Source organism: Ostrea edulis, chromosome 2 (genome assembly GCF_947568905.1).
Source record: "Ostrea edulis chromosome 2, xbOstEdul1.1, whole genome shotgun sequence".
Lineage (NCBI taxonomy): Eukaryota > Metazoa > Mollusca > Bivalvia > Ostreida > Ostreidae > Ostrea > Ostrea edulis.
In genome coordinates this window covers 26,287,386-26,307,103 of record NC_079165.1, presented here as the reverse complement: position 1 = coordinate 26,307,103, position 19,718 = coordinate 26,287,386, and the positions used below count along the sequence as shown (strand labels likewise).

The 19,718-nt window shown below is 35.1% G+C and overlaps 1 protein-coding gene across 3 annotated transcripts in view; it reads right to left on the bottom strand.

Annotated features, from left to right (window-relative positions):
• Positions 1 to 19,437, bottom strand: part of LOC125682526 (uncharacterized) — a 69,646-nt gene extending 50,209 nt beyond the window's left edge. For 2 of the 3 annotated variants that reach the window (XM_056156525.1, XM_056156523.1), the window contains exons 1-9: positions 14,102 to 19,437; positions 5,416 to 5,541; positions 3,330 to 3,495; positions 2,842 to 2,929; positions 1,898 to 2,025; positions 1,588 to 1,667; positions 1,315 to 1,388; positions 969 to 1,075; positions 231 to 348 (exon numbers count right to left, since the gene is read on the bottom strand). In XM_056156525.1, coding sequence (XP_056012500.1) covers positions 231 to 348; positions 969 to 1,075; positions 1,315 to 1,388; positions 1,588 to 1,667; positions 1,898 to 2,025; positions 2,842 to 2,929; positions 3,330 to 3,495; positions 5,416 to 5,541; positions 14,102 to 14,153 — 939 coding nt within the window. In that variant the 5' untranslated portion in view covers positions 14,154 to 19,437. The remainder of the gene's footprint in view (positions 1 to 230; positions 349 to 968; positions 1,076 to 1,314; positions 1,389 to 1,587; positions 1,668 to 1,897; positions 2,026 to 2,841; positions 2,930 to 3,329; positions 3,496 to 5,415; positions 5,542 to 14,101) is intronic. The other variant, XM_056156524.1, reaches the window with a different exon arrangement.
• Positions 19,438 to 19,718: the final 281 nt, after the last annotated feature.

The following is a 19,718-nucleotide window of genomic DNA, read 5'->3' as shown; positions in this document are numbered from 1 at the left end:
GATATCTGGGAAAGTGTCGATGCTAATTACCAAATTTCTTTCACACCTGTTGACCTCCTCATGGGTATGGTCTATGCGGTGATAATAAACTTACGAGTGACCAACATTTTATGTAAACAATTAGCAAAACGAGGAATCGAGAGTAAATCTCATATAATAGGACTAAAATTTAATTAAACCGTGGTAATCACTACAGATGAATTTGTTTTGGTGTAAGATATCTCACACACCTTGCAGTAGTCTGGTTTCAGCGTCACTGCTCTACGCCCATCAGCTAGAGCATCCTCATGTCGTTTTAATTTAGTGTAGGTCTGCGCTCGATTCCCAAAGTAAATATGGTTAAAAGGGCTGCAACAAAATTCATCTTTCATTTAATCTTTTTCATTTCTCATCATTGCATTGTAGAATTCAAAATTCCAGGTTCCTTTTATCATTACTTGCCAGCGAAAAAAGAGTTCGTTAAAACCACACTTCTCTATGTCCAATAATTTTTTTGTTATTTTCAATACACAATAAGCGTGAATTCATCATAAGTGTGAATTCATTATAAGTGTAGCAATCAATATGCATTTACCTGCATGTAAGTAAGTGTATATATATGTACGTTATATGTATGTAGTATTGTAAATCACAGAACGTTTCAATTTCGTTTGATAAAGTAGACCTCTATTAAGAGGTTGCCTCTCTGTAAAGGTCACTTTTACTGAACCCCATGGGTAAATGATGTTTTGACTGTGTTTCTCTAAAATTGCTATTTTTCACCAAACACTGTATATTTTAAAATACCTAAAATTAATAATTAAATAATTGTTGATAAATACTTCATTCAGGCAACAATTCCTGCTACAGAACATAAATATATTATTCAGGAAAGCCCCCCCCCCCCCTTCCCCCTACAGAACAGAGAGAATATTTGCATTACATGCATTTACTAATCTCATTTCCCCCGAGAATAACTGGACACATACTCAGCCATAGCTGCCCTGGTGTAATAATCGGCTGCAGTCTCGAATTTCCCTCGTTGATACTGTTCATTACCGGTGTCCTTATATTTAGATGGGTCTACGGAATGGCTCTGGAAATATCAATAAATAAAATAAGTCATTGATGTCAAGGCTTAACATCAACCCAGAGATAAACACTTGTCTATTGGACAGGAAGTTGACAAAAGGAAAGTTTTACTCTGAGGAGAGTTTCCTTGCTGATCACTTAATGTTAATACTGGTATGATATTTGCCTACATGTTTTAGAAGTTTCGATATCACTTCTGAGTTCAAAGCCCACACCATGTGTAACTTCATGTATCAATCTTACCTTTCGTCGATTCCTTCGGAACTCATCTCCCATGTCCTTCAAGTCTCTGCCCACTCCAAGGACCAGAATATGATCTGAATACAAGTACAAATTACTTACTGATACTTACAATCTCACTTAATAAGATGCATTTCAATATTTCTTACTGAGCATTGTTGTCAGAAATAAAGTGATGAATCTTAATCATCATTAATAAGTGCACATCAATAACATAATAAAACACTCTTTCATTAGTGTTTAAAGTGGAGGACTGTATTTCACACGTTTACTTACAGATCTTAGCGATGTAAATAGTTGCAAATTTGGTCTGTTTTTCATTCTTTTTACACAGAGAAGATTTATTCATTTTAGTCCTACAATGAAAAAAAAATATAAATAAGCACATGTATCTTTCTTCATCACCTTCAATAGAACAGAATTAAAAAAAAAAAAATAGCAAAATAGACGAAACGACTTTGCATTACTTTCTTACTGAAATAAGAGGCACTCAGTGATTTGTGATTACATACCAGTTTGATGATGATTTTCATCCATTATTTGCTTACTAAAATAAGAAGCACTCAAGTGATTTGTGATTACATACCACAGTTTGATGATGATTTCCACAGCTTCTGCCAGCTTTACGCTACTGTCCACATGAATTTTATCTTTCATGCTTTCTTCTACTTTGTCCACCAGATCTAGGCAGGCAACTAAGTACGATCGTTTTCTCTGGAATAAATATTTTCTGTTGAACAATACTTCAAGACCCAGGGTAGACTTTTCATTAGTGTAACATGTAAAACCACCCAGGGTAGACTTTTCATTAGTGTAATGTAAAACCACCCAGGGTAGACTTTCCATTAGTGTAACATGTAAAACCACCTCAACTATTACATTACACAAACATGTCAAGCCTTGATGGTGGTCAATATATGTTAACCTGCTAAACCTCAGAGATGTTTAATCACCATTAAATAAATAAAAGCTTATTCGGTATATACATGCAAACATACATAAATACCAAGGATAACCCATGAAAGCTCGAAAGCTTATTTCCAAATGGGGTCCTTTGATGCACAGATGTTTGCGCTAAGGGGTCATTTATGTGGGAGGCAACCATAGTACCCGGAGCTTGGGTCGCAGCGGTGAGAAGTGAGAGCGCTACCTCTGCACTACCAGGACACCATTATTAGTACATTCACATAGATTCAAGTTTTTAATTTCTAAAATGTTTAGAAAAAATGACATGCACTACGCTGATTAATCATCCATCAATAATGAATCTAAAACATTAAAATATTTAAATGACAGTACCAAGAATTACAATGTACCAAGTACCAACGCAACTCATTACCCCTGAATATCATATCCCTGAATACTGACCTAGTCACAAGATACTACACATAAACAAATAGTAGAACATTGGTTGTAGAACACTTACTAGTTTTGGCTGCATCACTAGGAACACCTGTTATTGGTGGTAGAACACTTACTAGTTTTGGCTGCATCACTAAGAACACCTGTTATTGGAGGTAGAACACTTACTAGTTTTCTCTGCATCACTAAGAACACCTGTTCCACTAAATCTACTGATTCCAATTCTGACCATGTCAACAGCGTGATCTCAGTCTCCCTAAATCAACAACAGTATTTTAGAAACATTTCAACCCACATTTTTAATAGACACAGATTTTACAAGGAAAAGTATAGCAAAAACAACCCTATTAGCGTGGTAGATTCATTATTTTCCAAAGCCACTTAATTTCATGGCATGGCTATTTTTGTTCAAATTGTGAGAGTGCAAAATTGCAGGTTAAGAGATGCATATACTTCACATTATCCTTTTTGTTTCTGAATAGCCAGAATGTGACTCTGCTGTGAGTAACAAAATCTAGACATTTATTTGAATGAACTTTATTTAATTGACCCAGTCTTTATCAATCCGCTATATATTCTGTTCGGGTTTCCCATGCAATGAAACAAGAAACTTGAAGGAATTGATCCTGCGCTTGTGAACAAGTACAGACAACAACCTATTTCCTTCCAGGAGTTTGACGTCCTTCAGTGCTTGAATCCAAGTCTTGGGTATGAAGTCGTTAAGCCCCAGCAGGAACGGACCCAGAGACAGAACATGAATCTGGCTGTCCTGGCGATCCAGGAAACGATCACTCTTACTAAACCAAACCTCAGCATACTCCCCTGTAACACATCATACAAAAAAAATTCATGTAGTTTCATCACCAGGTGTTAAACTTCAATTTTCATTGTATTAGTGATTGAACCATGAAACCAAGGGACAAATGAAGTGCAATTTTTATATCAGAGACAGGAATCTATGAATTTACTGGTCTACGGACTCTTTCATTTCAAGTCAAGCCATGAAATGTGATCCCTATGGATACCAATGATATTACAGAATAATATATAAGCTTAATACTGTAAACCAGCTTTTCTTCACGTGTGAGAAAATTTCACAAACTTCACGAGAACTACAATGTCGCTCATATTTCTCATAGCAAACCAGTTCTTGACAGTCTGACATAGACTCAATCGCCGAAAGTACTTGCCGCGAACCAGTTTACCACAGGTGAATTGCAAAATAAAGTAGCTGCGAATAGAAGTTGGTTTACAGTATTGGTGAAGTGAATTACTATATGACTTACTGGTAGGTTTGATGGAGTGAGTTATTACATGACTTACTGGTAGGTTTGATGGAGTGAGTTATTACATGACTTACTGGTAGGTTTGGTGTAGTGAGTTATTACAGGACTTACTGGTAGGTTTGATGGAGTGAGTTATTACATGACTTACTGGTAGGTTTGGTGTAGTGAGTTATTACATGACTTACTGGTAGGTTTGGTGGAGTGAGTAATTATTAAACAACTTACTGGTAGGTTTGGTGGAGTGAGATTTTTATTACATGACTTACTGGTAGGTTTGGTGGAGTGAGTTATTACAGGACTTACTGGTAGTTTTGGTGTAGTGAGTTATTACAGGACTTACTGGTAGGTTTGGTGGAGTGAGTTATAACACAACTTACTGGTAGGTTTGATGGAGTGAGTTATTATATGACTTACTGGTAGGTTTGGTGGAGTGAGTTATTACACGACTTACTGGTAGGTTTGGTGGAGTGAGTTATAACACAACTTACTGGTAGGTTTGGTGGAGTGAGTTATTACTCGACTTACTGGTAGGTTTGATGGAGTGAGTTATAACACAACTTACTGGTAGTTTTGGTGGAGTGAGTTATTACATGATTACTGGTAGGTTTGGTGGAGTGAGTTATTACATGACTTACTGGTAGGTTTGGTGTAGTGAGTTATTACAGGACTTACTGGTAGGTTTGATGGAGTGAGTTATTACAGGACTTACTGGTAGGTTTGGTGGAGTGAGTTATAACACGACTTACTGGTAGGTTTGATGGAGTGAGTAATTATTAAACGACTTACTGGTAGGTTTGGTGGAGTGAGATTTTTATTACATGACTTACTGGTAGGTTTGGTGTAGTGAGTTATTACAGGACTTACTGGTAGGTTTGATGGAGTGAGTTATTACAGGACTTACTGGTAGTTTTGGTGTAGTGAGTTATTACAGGACTTACTGGTAGGTTTGGTGGAGTGAGTTATAACACAACTTACTGGTAGGTTTGATGGAGTGAGTTATTATATGACTTACTGGTAGGTTTGGTGGAGTGAGTTATTACTCGACTTACTGGTAGGTTTGGTGGAGTGAGTTATAACACAACTTACTGGTAGGTTTGGTGGAGTGAGTTATTACACGACTTACTGGTAGGTTTGGTGGAGTGAGTTATAACACAACTTACTGGTAGGTTTGGTGGAGTGAGTTATTACTCGACTTACTGGTAGGTTTGATGGAGTGAGTTATTATATGACTTATTAGTAGGTTTGGTGGAGTGAATTATTACAGGACTTACTGGTAGGTTTGGTGTAGTAATTTATTACAGGACTTACTGGTAGGTTTGGTGTAGTAATTTATTACAGGACTTACTGGTAGGTTTGGTGTAGTAATTTATTACAGGACTTACTGGTAGTTTTGGTGAAGTGAATTATTACAGGACTTACTGGTAGGTTTGGTGGAGTGAGTTATAACACGACTTACTGGTAGGTTTGGTTAAGAGAGTTGTATCTATGGTGTCCTCATCTGATGAGTCGACCAGGTCCGGAACTCCTTCACTATCAGAATCTGTCATGTCGTCGTCAACCGAGTCAATTAGCAAATCCTTCACTGGAATAAAGAGTAGATATGAATTTACTTGAGATTTATAGGCAGGATCTAATCATCTGTACAGTAATAGTATCTCTCCCATGAACAATGAAACCCAATTTCATTTGTTTGCCACCAACACATCTAATTTTTTCACAATCTTCATGATTACATGCAATGTGGTAGTGGTAATAAGGATTTTCAAATCAAGATCAGGCCGGTACAGTCGTTTATCATCTAGTGCTCTGCTTTGTTATACTGTTTCTCATAAAATGGAGCCCTACACTATAAATAGACTGCAACAATGTAAGATCTACACCATGAGAAAGTAAAGACAATGAACAGTGATCAATCTAAGAACTTCTAAACAGAATTCAAATTAAGAGTAAGGCAAACACGGACCCCTGTACATACTACTAACACCTGTACATACTACTAACACCTGTACATACTACTAACACCTGGGGGTGGGATCAGGTGCCTAGAAAGAGCAAGCATCCCCTGGAAAACAATGATAGAGAATCTGTTGTAGAAAAACTCAAATTTGGATTCTGAAATGGTTTTAAGGTACCTCACTACATCGGGACTTAAAAACATTGTTTGACACTACATCACAAGATGGTGATTTAAATGTTTTGTGAAATTATTTGTATCGATCAATTTGTTTGCGTATCTACGTAACTCAGTGGATAAGGTATTGAATTACTGACCAGCAGATCACAAGTTCAAATCCGCTAGTGTCTTTTGTTTATATCAATGGAAATTAAATTTGTGAAAATCATGGTTTTTTCCTTCAAAACTTGCATATCATTCGCCTTTTTGACATACAGTACTTAATACATTATGTAATATCTTTAAGATTTAATCATTTCATGCTGACTTGATAAACTCTTTTAAGGTGTATCGAGCCACCTTAATTCTGGGAATTTGTCTTTAGTTAGTGCATGCAATGCCCTTATGGATTGTTCATCTCTGCAGGAGAAGTCTTGTACAAATTTAATGGACACGATAGACAATACCATTGTAACAATTGTTCACACAATTACCAACACCACCGCACACCTGCAGCTGCTGTGACCCAGATGAAGTCTTGATGAGACCAGAATTTTCCTGATGTTGATAACTAATTACAAACTATGATCACGAACTGATAATAAATTACTTTTCACTGTAAGATATATATTGTCATGATTTTAAATACGCTTGACAATACAGTGGTCCTATTTTCCTTAAGTTAAAAATATAAAAAAAATGAAAAAGTATGATTTAATCAGAATTTCTTAAATATTTCATTTTTCGAAGTGGCTCAGTGACAAATGTAATGATGAACCACTGTCTCTGATCACACCTGTAAACCTGTATTTTGCAATTAAAAATAGGGCATGAAATACCATCATTCTGCTACCTAAGAGGCCTGGTTTAATTTTTCTCACAGATGTGCAATTGTCGAGAAGATTCTTAAAAACTTTTGGCAGTTTTTGCCCCTCCCCTGAGGCCCCAAGGGTGCACCTGAGTCCTGGAATTTACAATTCATGTCCCCCTTGTCCAAAGTATGCTTCATACAAAATTTGAAAAGAATTGGAATGGAAGTTATCAATAAAGAAGTTAAAAATGTTCAATTGTTAACACATGATGAGTGACTCGAAGGTGACCTAAAAACTGTTGACAAATACGAAATTACATGATTTCTATTTAATTGAAAGAAGTAGGTTTTCCTAACTTTTATATACTTCTATCAATCGATCTTAACATGTTATTTAGGTGCAGTCACCATCCCATATGTACACAGTATAGTTCACATCATAGTTCTTTGTATTAGGCATATACATGTAAACAATAAATGTTAAATAAATAAATCAGATGTTTTCTTTGAGTTTATTTTACCTTACTCACACCATGAATATAGTTATTGTTTCTCCAGTTTTCAACATAGGAATTCCCACTCAAACTGTGTGGCCCCCACCCTTGTGTAGTCACTCTACAGATTCACATCACCTGATAACAGCCCAGTGTATTCTTACAGAAATAGTGATGTAGCTATCTAGTATGTGATGTATAAATAGATACTAATACTTACAATATATGCCGACTACACAATGACTAAGGAAACCACACTGTACGGAACATAAATACAGATAAGCAATAGTTCCTTGCACTATTTCTCTGTCATCTACTGAAAACACGTACACAGCCTTATTTTCTTTTTTTATTTATACCCAGGTTACTGGATTAAAAAATTTATAACTATAATTGACCTTTAGAAACAATTACATGGATTGCATTCAAAATATGAAACAATGATTAAATTTTTGTCTTCTATATTTAACTGTATTTCCTTAAATCTCTGCAACATTAATATTCTTCTTAATTTCAAAATGATACAACCCCCCCCCCCCCCCCCTCTTCCAAAATCTTGCTATAAAAGAAACCTGTTGCAAATGACATATATTCACATTCACTGAATTTCTTCATACTTCTTTTGAAATTGCTTTCATCATAGACAATGAATGCCTGTTAGTTGCAAACTGGTTTGATTCTGTTATATCATACCACCTGTCTGCATAATCATTACCAAATAAGGAGCATCATCAAGGTCAAAGGTTGCATTGACTATTCTTTTTTAAAGTAACGAAATGGTCAACGTGATATTTCAGTATTTTACAAAATACATAATCAAAATACAAATATATGCAATAAAATGTTTTCCTTTGTTATGCAGGTTAATATAAAAAAAAAATTCTGCAATGCTAGCTACCTTCATCACCCGATAATACAACAAAGAAAGCATTATATTGTGGAAATGATTGACCGTTTCCATGGCTTCACCCACAACTCATCAGAGAATATTGTGTAGATCACACCTACATTTTTCCAATCTAAATCCTTGTTTCCTTTCACAAGATCTGTGGCATTATTGTGTGTAATGTCTTCTGCTGAATGGAGTATTTATAGCTTATCAAATGACTAGTACCAACACAAACTCACAGGACTTCAGTCTTCAGTAGATATTCGTGCACACGATTATACACAGTATTTCATTAGATATCGTGCACACGATTATACACAGTACTTCATTAGATATTCGTGCACACGATTATACACAGTACTTCAGTAGATATTCGTGCACACGACTGTACACAGTACTTCAGTAGATATTTGTGTACACAACTGTACACAGTACTTCAGTCGATATTCGTGCACACAACTGTACACAGGACTTCACAAATACTGAATATCATTACATGTACCACTCAGAATGAAAAATTTCATGCATTCTTTGTACACTGCATGTTGTATGAAATAAGAAATAAATAGGGTAACATTGAAAACATTCAACCCCAAGAAAACCAAATTTGTCAACTGAGGCGCAACTCAGATGCTACTGAGGTTGATAACCGTTTTTTTTTAATCAACATTTTCAATGTTACCCTCAGTCAACAACATGCATGATTTGTTTCATTGAATATCATTCAAAAAATAAAATGCTTTCCTTGTTTTATCGGGTGATGAAAATAGCAAGCATTGCAGAAAAAAATTTCATAACCCGCAATTTTTTCTGTTATGATTGCTTCCTTCATCACCTAATAAAACAATAAAGAAAGACATTTTAATGTTTTCATTTTTATGTATTTTTTAAAAATATAAACATGATAAACAAGATTTAAGTATCAAAATATCACACCATTGAACCGCCAATGCACCCTTTGTCCCTGACGACACTCCATATTTGGTAATGATAACGCAGACAGGTGGTACTAAAAAACCCGCATGATCGAACTAGTTTGCATCAGACATGCATTCATTGTTGCAGATGAAAGCAATGTCAATTTAAAAAGATATGTAACAAAAGATTCAGCAAATGAAAATATACATTTATTAGATCTACATATAACAAAGCACAAAATTTCACTGATTTTTTTTTACCTATATTTTGTCATAAACAAGATTTCAACACAGTGAAGTTCAAAACGTTACTTTCTGTGATAGTTACACAGTACATGTTCTTGTCCAGCTGCTGGTTATTGTTTATTTCTTTTAATTGATTTCATTTTTAAGAATATTGTTGTAATGCACTGCAGACAGCCTCTATTTCAAACCAAAGGGGCTAAGCCCGTTTTGACCCGAAATTCATTGTAATCATAATCTATATTTATGGTTACAATGAATTTCGGGTCAAAACGGGCTTCTAAGCCCCTGTGTTTCAAACGTGCTTAAATGACATTTTTACAAAAAGTCTACTGCAAAAAGTACACGCATCAATTTGATGCATGTGATGATTATTTCATATTATCACCCAATGTCTAGTAATGTTTGCAGCTGCCAGTGGACAACTAAACATTATCACCCTGAGGTGTGCGACTTTTACTTCCATGGAGACCATTGTCTCTCAGCCCATCAGAATTCAAGTATTTTACATGATAGTATAATGATTTAATATACATGTATTCTAATGGAGATCCAAGACCTCTAGAGAGGTATCAATTTACAGAAATTTTTTATGTCAAAACTCCTGTGGGGTTCCTAGTTAGAATAGGTCCTCAGTACCCCTTGCTTGTCATAAGAGGTCACTAAATGGGGCAAACGAGACCACGAAAAAACCCACAAAAAAACGAGTCCCCATGTCACAACATAATTAAGATCCCCCCCCCCCCCAACACCAAGGCTGTGACTGCTGAGCATAGGCCTCAATTTAGCAGCCCTTAACAGGCAATTTAGTGACATTGCCATGTGAAAAATTTTCGGGAGGGACGTTAAACAATATTCGTTAATGTCAAAACAAAGAACATCTTGCATCATAATTTTTCCAACAAGATGTGTTTGTGAAACCTTTTAATTTTAATTTCATAAGTCTGTTGATGGCCTTTCATGGGAAATTTGACTTCCACTATAATAGACAATATCGACTCTAGACTGCAATGCTACTTTCCATTAATCAAATTAGATTCCCGTTACAGATCTGTGTCAAAAACAATATCTTTCCGATTTTCAATACACATGGTAACAAAAATTGATAATACGAAATTTACTGACTCATCATTTAAACTTCAAATGTTTGAAGAAAAAAGTATAAATAGAATAAAAATGATGTGCATGTACAGCAAATCTTGGTTAAACACTGCGTGAATAGGGTTTAAACTTGACTAAAAATTCATGGGCCCCTAATTAAACATCAGATTTTAATTGCCCAGGTTAGCAAGAGTACCGCAAATGGTACAGAATACGCATGTGAAAATGCTTACCTAGGACGTATTTCTTAACCCATAATTTGTAGAACTTTGTTTCAGGTAGTACAGTCCCTGAAACATTCTACTTTACCATTTTTCCGTTCGTTCACCGTGCGCTCTCCGTTCACAGTTTTGCGTTCAGCGTGCGCTCACCGTTCACAAAGCGTTCAGCGTGCGCTCACCGTTCACAAAGCGTTCAGCATGCACTCACCGTTCGTTCATCGTTCAGTCTTTTCTTTGTCATTCGGAACACCAAAGTGAAAGGACCAATCTTGATAGCAAGGCGAAAATGAAAATTGAACGTGTGCGTAAGAGTGGAAGGATACTTTCTTACTATATCAGAAATTTAATTTTGAAGTACAAAATGTCAGGATTATCCACTGTAAATGCCGAAAGGTTCATCTGAGCTTTTGTTAAAAACAATTCTAAATGAGAGACAAATATAAGAGCTTGTCGTTATGAATTTAACACAAGTACAAAAATAAGGCAGTTTCAGGTAATGAAAACCTCTTCCCCTGTGTTTTTTTGGTAACATTTGTCCTTAATGCAAAGATGTGATTGTTTATCTGGTATGATTCTGCATTAGCCTTTAAACATTCTACGGGTAGTTCAGTATAATAAACAGTTTAATCTACATCAAATATATACAAATATTGCACGTTGTAACTGCAATCTATGGTCACATCAATAATAAAACTAGAAAGTTTTGTACTGATTATTTCCTCGGGTCGATGTAGCTGCAACAAATGAATGACACAGAATGCAAGTAGGAATAGTTAATACTGTTAGGAGTGTTGAGGTGTTGACACGGGTTATACCTTCCGTATTGTTTGTTTACTGCATCTATCTTGACTCCTTTCGGGGGTGTTTGTTAATTACAGGTATCCCGAACGATCGAGCTCGTAAAGTTTGAAGCCCTACATGAACACCTGTTAATTCTGGATGTCACTACACATGTAGACTATAGTGTTTTCCTTTTCACATGCATAGTTTATATATCATACCCATGCATTAAATGCATCTGTACATGTAATGTTATACACAATGTACATACGAAATTTGCTTTTGTTTGTGTATGACTGTTGCGAGTATTAATGTACAATTTGCGATAATTTCTTGAAATATATACATGTATACTCGGTACTTGTACAAAAATATATTACATTGAATATATCCAGAACTGTAAAATATGCTTTATCACGATTCCGGTTTATCTAATTTTTTATTAATTGATGAAATATACATGTACATGTATTTTATTACTTGATTATGAAATAAGTAAAATCCGAAGGAAAAATCCGAAACATTCTGAGTAAATAGATCATTTTGCGTTCAGTGTGCGCTCAGCGTTCGTTCATCGTTCACTTTGCGCTCTGCATTCGCTCACCGTTCACCAAATTGCGTTCACCGTTTGCGCTGCGTTCGTTCACCGTTCAAGTGGGAAAGAAGAACGTTTCAGGGACTGTATCAGCCATCATCAGCCTGTGACATACTTTCTTTGCATTGTATAAATAAACGGTCCTTTAGTTTAAAAACTGTGACAGAGGGTAGAAAGAAAAACCAAGAGTTCTGTGGGTAAAAATTTTCCATGATTTGACCAAGTTCAACAGCCTCTAAATATTCAAAACATCATAGAAAATAAAAAATTGTTAAGAATCAAAATCCTTGCACTATTCACATCTTCCAATTTATTCACAAAGACCCTAGCTTCTAAACTATAAAAGGAGTTATAAGGTTGAACCATCTCCCTTATTCATAATATACTTCCTCAAAAAGGAGCAAGTTCAACAAAGTTCCTCACTTGAAAACTGTGGAAGGAAAAACAGACAAATCATGTACTCTCTCTGTAATACTTCCTAGAAACTGACTAAGTTTAACAACCTGTAATTTTCTCAAAAATTGAAGAAAATCAAAATCCTTGCCACATGCATACCTTCTATACCTATATAAACACTTTGTAAAATAGGAAGGTTCGCACTTGAAAACTGTGGGAGGAGTCCATTGGACAAGCCATACTCTCTGTAATATTTCCTCAAAACGATCGAAGTTCAATAACCTGTAATTTTCTCAACAATTGATAAGAAAAAGAAAATAAATAAAAAATAAGTAAATAAACAAATAAAATCCTTGCCACATGCACATCTTCAATACCCATACAAACATTTTGTAAAAAAGATGGTTCTAACTTGAAAATTGTGGGAGGAGTTCGTCAGACAAATCAGTGATTTTTCTACATTGTTTACAAGGGTCATGTGTGGCTTTCGAACTGGGAAAAATTGTCGACATTTCAGTCAAATTGGGAAAAATCAATTTTATCGTAAATAAGTTTTAAAATCATGTCAAACATTATATTATCTTTATTTTACACATTTAATTTTCTTTAACCTTCTAAAATTTTAAACTATTCTATCCAAATCAACATTCCCATAACTTTTTGTTAAGTCTTATGTATATAATTCGCATCGAATGTTTATTTTTTTCAAATATGTCTTCTTTTCATAATTTTATTATTGGGAAAAATGCAAGCTAAATTGGGAAAAAATTGGCAATTTTTATGAGGGGAAAGGGCTGAAATTCGAACCCAAAATGGGCCTTAAAAAATCACTGCAAATTATATCCAACTTTCAAATAATGGGGCAAAACTCCTGCAAGAGAGGTCGAAATGGATCAAAACTGCAACAAGATCTTGAGTGATCCACAAAGAGGCAACATAGCAAGTTTCAGTTAAGGACAGAAGTATGAAAATTGGTTGCCCTGGTGGAAATCAATGAAACAGAATGTAAACAGTATGTCAAAAACTTATTTATACTTATATCACCAGCATCGACCTTTCTCTTCTCAGGCTTCCTTATCTACCCCTGGTATATGATTGAAGATTCCATGTTTATATTCATTGTTCTTGTCATTCAGTAACTTTATTATGATCAAATAGTTGTGTATTAAATCACTGTATGAAAACAAGGGCAATTATATTGCTTAGGTTCGAATGTACTATTAAAGAGTACTTATAATATTAAATTCAAATGCAAGTGATAAAATTGCCTCTGAATGAAAGCATTTAAATGACCGATTTTGTAAAATGAATTCAAAACGGAAAAAATATGCAACTCATAATGGCAATAAATGGAAAATATCAATCACCAATCTGGGCGACTGAAATACGAATTTGGCTCGCCCAGTCAGATTTCTGTTGCCATTGGTGACTGGGTCGAGCATTAACTTTAATCCCTGCATGAATATCAATATGACAGGAAAAGAAAGATGTTTCAATAAAAAATACTTTATGAATTTGAAAATTTACAAAAGAAATATTGTGAAAGAAACCCCCCCCCCCCCCCCCCCCCAATCTTACTTACTGCATTCATATTTTGGAAAGATGTGAAACATCATTGTCCCAATATGGCGCATCCAAGGTCAAGGTCATAAGATTTGGTAAGAAAAGAAATGTTACATATAATTACACATGTAAAATATGAAAGCCATATCAGCATCCATTTCAAAGTCATGGCCAAGGTAAAAGTTTAAATTGCAGACAGACAAACAGACCAAAAACTATATGCTCCCAAATCTCCAATTACAGGGGTATGAAAAACTAAATATATGTACCTTCAAGTCCCAAAATGGTGCAGCACCAGGACTTGATGTGAAACAGCATAGACATGCTTAGTAATAAACTGTCCTTCAGAATCTGCAAAGTCCACAAAAAACAGCTTCCTGGGGAAGCTTGGGAATATCTCCGATCACGACAAGAGCTAAGATTTCTGAGAATTTACCTGTACATTTATAATGTGGATGTGCAGTCTCACATACACATGAATGCAATAATAACAATCTTTTCTTTAACTGAACGTACCTAATGAGACCTTTTCTGCGCTAGCATCATTGGTTAACTGAAAAAGCCTAATAAAATCAATGTACATGTACGCAAATCCTAGAGTCCATTGTTCAGTATATATCCCTACTGTACTAACTGTAATATTAATAACATGGTAAAGCTACTGCCATGGCAATATTTCACCTGAAACAGTCAGTACTGGTTCATACAGACTAGAATACTTGAATCTATGTAAATAATCACTGAGGTCACCTAATACAGATTAGACATGCCAAATTACCTAAGTGAGTTTTTGATCAAATGTTATCATTTTAGACCTTTAGATATCTTTTTAACGCCTTTGAACATGTTGGGTTTCTGGCATATATGCATGATTGAATACTGTAGATATATTGGCATCTTCGCTAGCCAAGGGTCAGAGCTCCAGATAAGGTGCGTATCAGCGTAAATACTCATTAAATTTTACCAAATACACATTAAAGTTTAAAATCAAGCGTACAATAACGCATTCGCGATTGTAAATACACTTTACATGTATTAGTGGCAAACAGCAAAGATAATCAGTAAATTAACAATATACTCTTTTGACTTTTTCTGAAAAGCAAAATACTCATTGATTTGCAAATCAGGGGGTAAATACTCTTTGTGGTAAAAAATTATCTGGAGCTTTGAGGGTTTACAATCCGCTCTGCTTCTCTACAACCCTTGGCTGATTTAGCACGATTTCAGGGCTCGAAATTAACATATGTCCGTCAGTCTGTGACTGGTTAAAAGTCTGGCAGACTGACTGACATTTGTTTTAGTCAGTCCGGTGGGACTGGTTAATTTTCTAAAGCATATACTTATGAAATCTTAAACACACATTTGGCATGCTTCGATCTGTAGATATCAGACGAATCTGATTCGTAAATATAAATCCCACATTTCAGTGTTACAATATTGTCTGAGACATATTGAGCTAAATTTCATTTTGTTAACATTAACGAAATTAAATATGTTTAATTATTTCTGGAAAACTCTGTTGGACTGGTAAATTTTTCTGCAGACTGGTTGAAATTATACCCCATCAGTCCAGCTAGACTGGTGACATAAAAAGTTAGCTTCAAGCCCTGGATTTTCATGTCAATAATTTCCTGCATATGATTGGTTGCAGGCCAAGTTCCCTGCATCTTATTAGATAGTGTGTTATGTTACACCACGTGTGTAAACAATTAGTCATTGTCTTCAAAACCTCACTTAACAGTTGAAGTCTTATCCCTTAAACCATATAATATATTCCTGCTGCACATATCAAGGTGCATTCAGCATTCTGATGGGCAAGTGCTCTGAGGTCATCCCAAATGGATGAGATTCCAACCTTTAAAGCACATATATCCTTGTTGCGCATGACACAATGCATTTAGCAAAAGGTTTTTGTGCAATGTTTTTTTTTCCACTCCAATTGCTCCTAAAGGTGAAAAAGAAATTTCTGAAAATGTTCTAAGGGACACCACCAATTACCTTCTAAAAGATGATTTGGTCACTGCGTAAAATGTAAGAGGAGTTTTGGGAACCGGAATTTGTAGAAAAAAGTTTTTTAACTCCATCCCCCCCCCCCAGGTGAAAATGAAAATTTCAAAACCTTATTGCAGATTTTTAACTATTATCAATTTTATTTTACAACTGTTGAAACCATACTTGATATTCTAAATACAAGATTGTACAGTTACTTTCTCCATTATACAAACATGTGTAGATTGACTCATGATTTGATGTGTTGGAGGCCATAAAATACTTACTAGCTATTCAAACACACAATGCTAATTACACATATATACTAGTACGACAAACACACAAGGCTAATTACACATATATACTAGTACGACAAACACACAAGGCTAATTACACATATATACTAGTACGACAAACACACAAGGCTAATTACACATATACTAGTACGACAAACATTGTCATTGTGTTCATTATTTGTTACTCAGAAACGACTATAATTACATGTAATGTGCATAAGAAAATCTTAATATTATCATCTTGTACCATTTATTCTTCCAACCAAATACTAATGTTCACATCAATTCTGCATGAACTACCTTCTCTGTTTTTGGTTGATTTCATCCAGTCACTAATGTCTTATATCATATACCGATATTGCCTTCTAACTATTCTTGAATTTGGTCAGCTAATTATACAGGAAGTCTTTGATGGGTTAACATTGTAACATAACAAGACCAAAAAATAAAAAGGTGTGTTTCCTGTTACCCTACCAACCCTAAAATTTTCTCATGACCCTAAATTTTCGGATAAATTCAAGTCCTTAATTTTAAACTTCATTTCTCCAACAATAAACAAACACCTAAAAAGTTCAGGCTCAATATTTAAATTATCAAAAATTTTCAAAATGGTATCACCCATGCTTTCTGAAGCCAGAATCATGTATCAAGTATGATAAAATCAGTTGTAAAAATTTTATTTTTTGGTTTATTATTGTTTTTCGTCCAATATTGAAGACTTGATGCTTAGCTACATATCAGTACTGACAAATGTATAAATCATGTATAAGTTTTGTTCCCAGTGATGCAAGGCAAATATTTACTAAATGAAAATTATTTTTTTTTGGATATTTAAAGATGTAATAAAAAACACAATTATTATTAAAAAATTTTGCCTAATAATAAGTCAGCATGGGCCCCGCAATGGTGCCTGAGAGACGACGAAATGAAAATCTTCCCACGGAATCTACCAAGTTATCGAGTGTCACAGGAAGTGATGACAGACATTTGAAAATTAAAACAGGTCTTCCTCTGCCTAATCAGAATATGATACAAAAATTATGAAAATCTTCTCAATTGACGTAATCTAGAGTTATTCCATGTCATAAAAAAATCTATTATATTAATATAAAAAAAGTCCCATAACTCCATAACAACAAAGCTGATAAATCTGAAAATTGTAAGGGTTCTTCCTCTTACTATTTGTAGTATAGGAGAGAGGAGAAAATCTTTGGCTGGACCTGGAATCGAACTTGGGACCCCTGCATTACTAGTCGGGTGCTCTAACCACTGAGCTATCCAGGCTGATATCCACAGTCCGTATAGCTCTAATTACTACATTCCTCCCTCCTTAAATAGTCTTCGCCCTCAAAGACACACAACCCAGATTCTTTTCACCCTGACAGGACCTTCACCTGCAAGTCCATGGGTGGTCACGGCACCAAATGTAGTATATATAGGAGAGAGGAGAAAATCTTTGGCTGGACCGGGAATCGAACCAGGGACCCCTGCATTACTAGTCAGGTGCTCTTACCACTGAGCTATCCAGGCCGATATCCACGGTCCGTATAGCCCTAATTACTATGTACACTAATCAAAGCATTACCTTCGAATTCTATGAAAATCTTCTCAAGTCATAGAGAGTGTTATTATCTTTCTGAAAAATTCTAAGTCCCATATTACTCCATAGCAACAAAGCTAATAAATCTGAATATCAAAAGGGGTCTAGCTAGCTCTGACTAATCCAAGTATCATTTATAAAATCAACGAAAATCTTCCCAAGGAAACTGTGTTTAAGAGAAACTGTTGATAACACCTGTCATATTACCGGGCCTTAACCATGGCAACTGTCTCCCAAAGAAAATGTACAGTAAAATACCGAAGCAGAGCATGATGTGTACATAGCACCACAACAACATTGTACATACAGTTCAGCTTCTCTCATACTCATAATGGCATATCAATAATATTGAATAGATCACATTTTTGCCATACACGAACCTTCAGCACATCCATACTAATGTATACTAAATGACCATAATTGACACACCAGTAAAGTGTGTTTTATCTAATTTCAAAATAAAATGTTACAAGATTGAATACTTACTGTTCTTATTTAAAAATCACACGAGAAACCCCAACATTTCACACACAATTAGTATCAGGATATAGCATGCCACTGAAATTTTTTTATCAATAGCGAAAATCCCCAAACCTAAAAATAGCTCCAGCACAAACTATCGCTGGAATAACGTTCAAGAGATCCTGGTGGATATTGCCCCACCCTGAATTGGAAATTCCTAACAGACCAGATCAAAATTTGTTAAATTGTTGCCAAGTCAAATTCTACTAGTACTGAATTCCAGATGCTATTTTCTATGCACATATAGGCCTATGTATGACTATCACAACATATTCATCAAAGAATACAACTATAAAAGTTTTCTTTTGGTGTCAATTTCAAATACCATTATTTCGTAAATTGAAATCATGGTATACTAATATATTTTATGTTATAACATTATGAACATGAATATAAATCAGATAATTAAGTTTGCTATCTAGGCCTTAGGTTTAATCAATAATGCATAAAATAGTGATCCTTGTGTTATCATTAAATCTTGCAAGTATTACAGCTTTATTTCTTTGTAAATACAATCCTAGATCTATACGGCGTGCGTCTCTGGCAACATGGGCTCGATTTGTTACTCCTCGGTCACTAACCCCCCCAACATGGACGCATGCCTACACTAATAATAATAGGCCTATTGCTCGTCTGTTATCTTAGGGTGGTTTTCTGATCATAACAGACACAATCTTTGATAAATCTGTTAAGTTGTGCAACACATGGTCGCACGTGCTTGTGCACAATGAATCTCGAACTCCATTTCTGGAATGTTACATAGGCCCCTATCTTATTTATATTTCTAAAAATACAATAAAATTCATCACAGCATCTATCCGTACTTCACGGAAATTAAAACGAAAGTTGTGACAAGGGAATTACCTACCAATGATATCTTTATTTACTTCCTCTTTTGAACATCACTTATTAGAATCAATGTATACTTCGGCCATCTGAAGCATGAAGTAAAATGGCGTCCTATCCGATTACAAAACATTCGGAACACCTTTAGGATTATTTGTAGAAAATCAAGGTACAGAAAGTACTACTAGGCCCTATTCATTGACAGGTCAAAGCATTTTTACGTACAATACATTATTGTAATTTGCACCGTCCAGAGTAACTACTAAGGTTACAAGATATAAGAGAATAGAATATTCTATTCAACCAATTTGGGCCCCCAGAGGAGCATAAGGATGCACATTGACAAAGTCCAAAATCACAGATTGAGAAGCACATGACAAAGG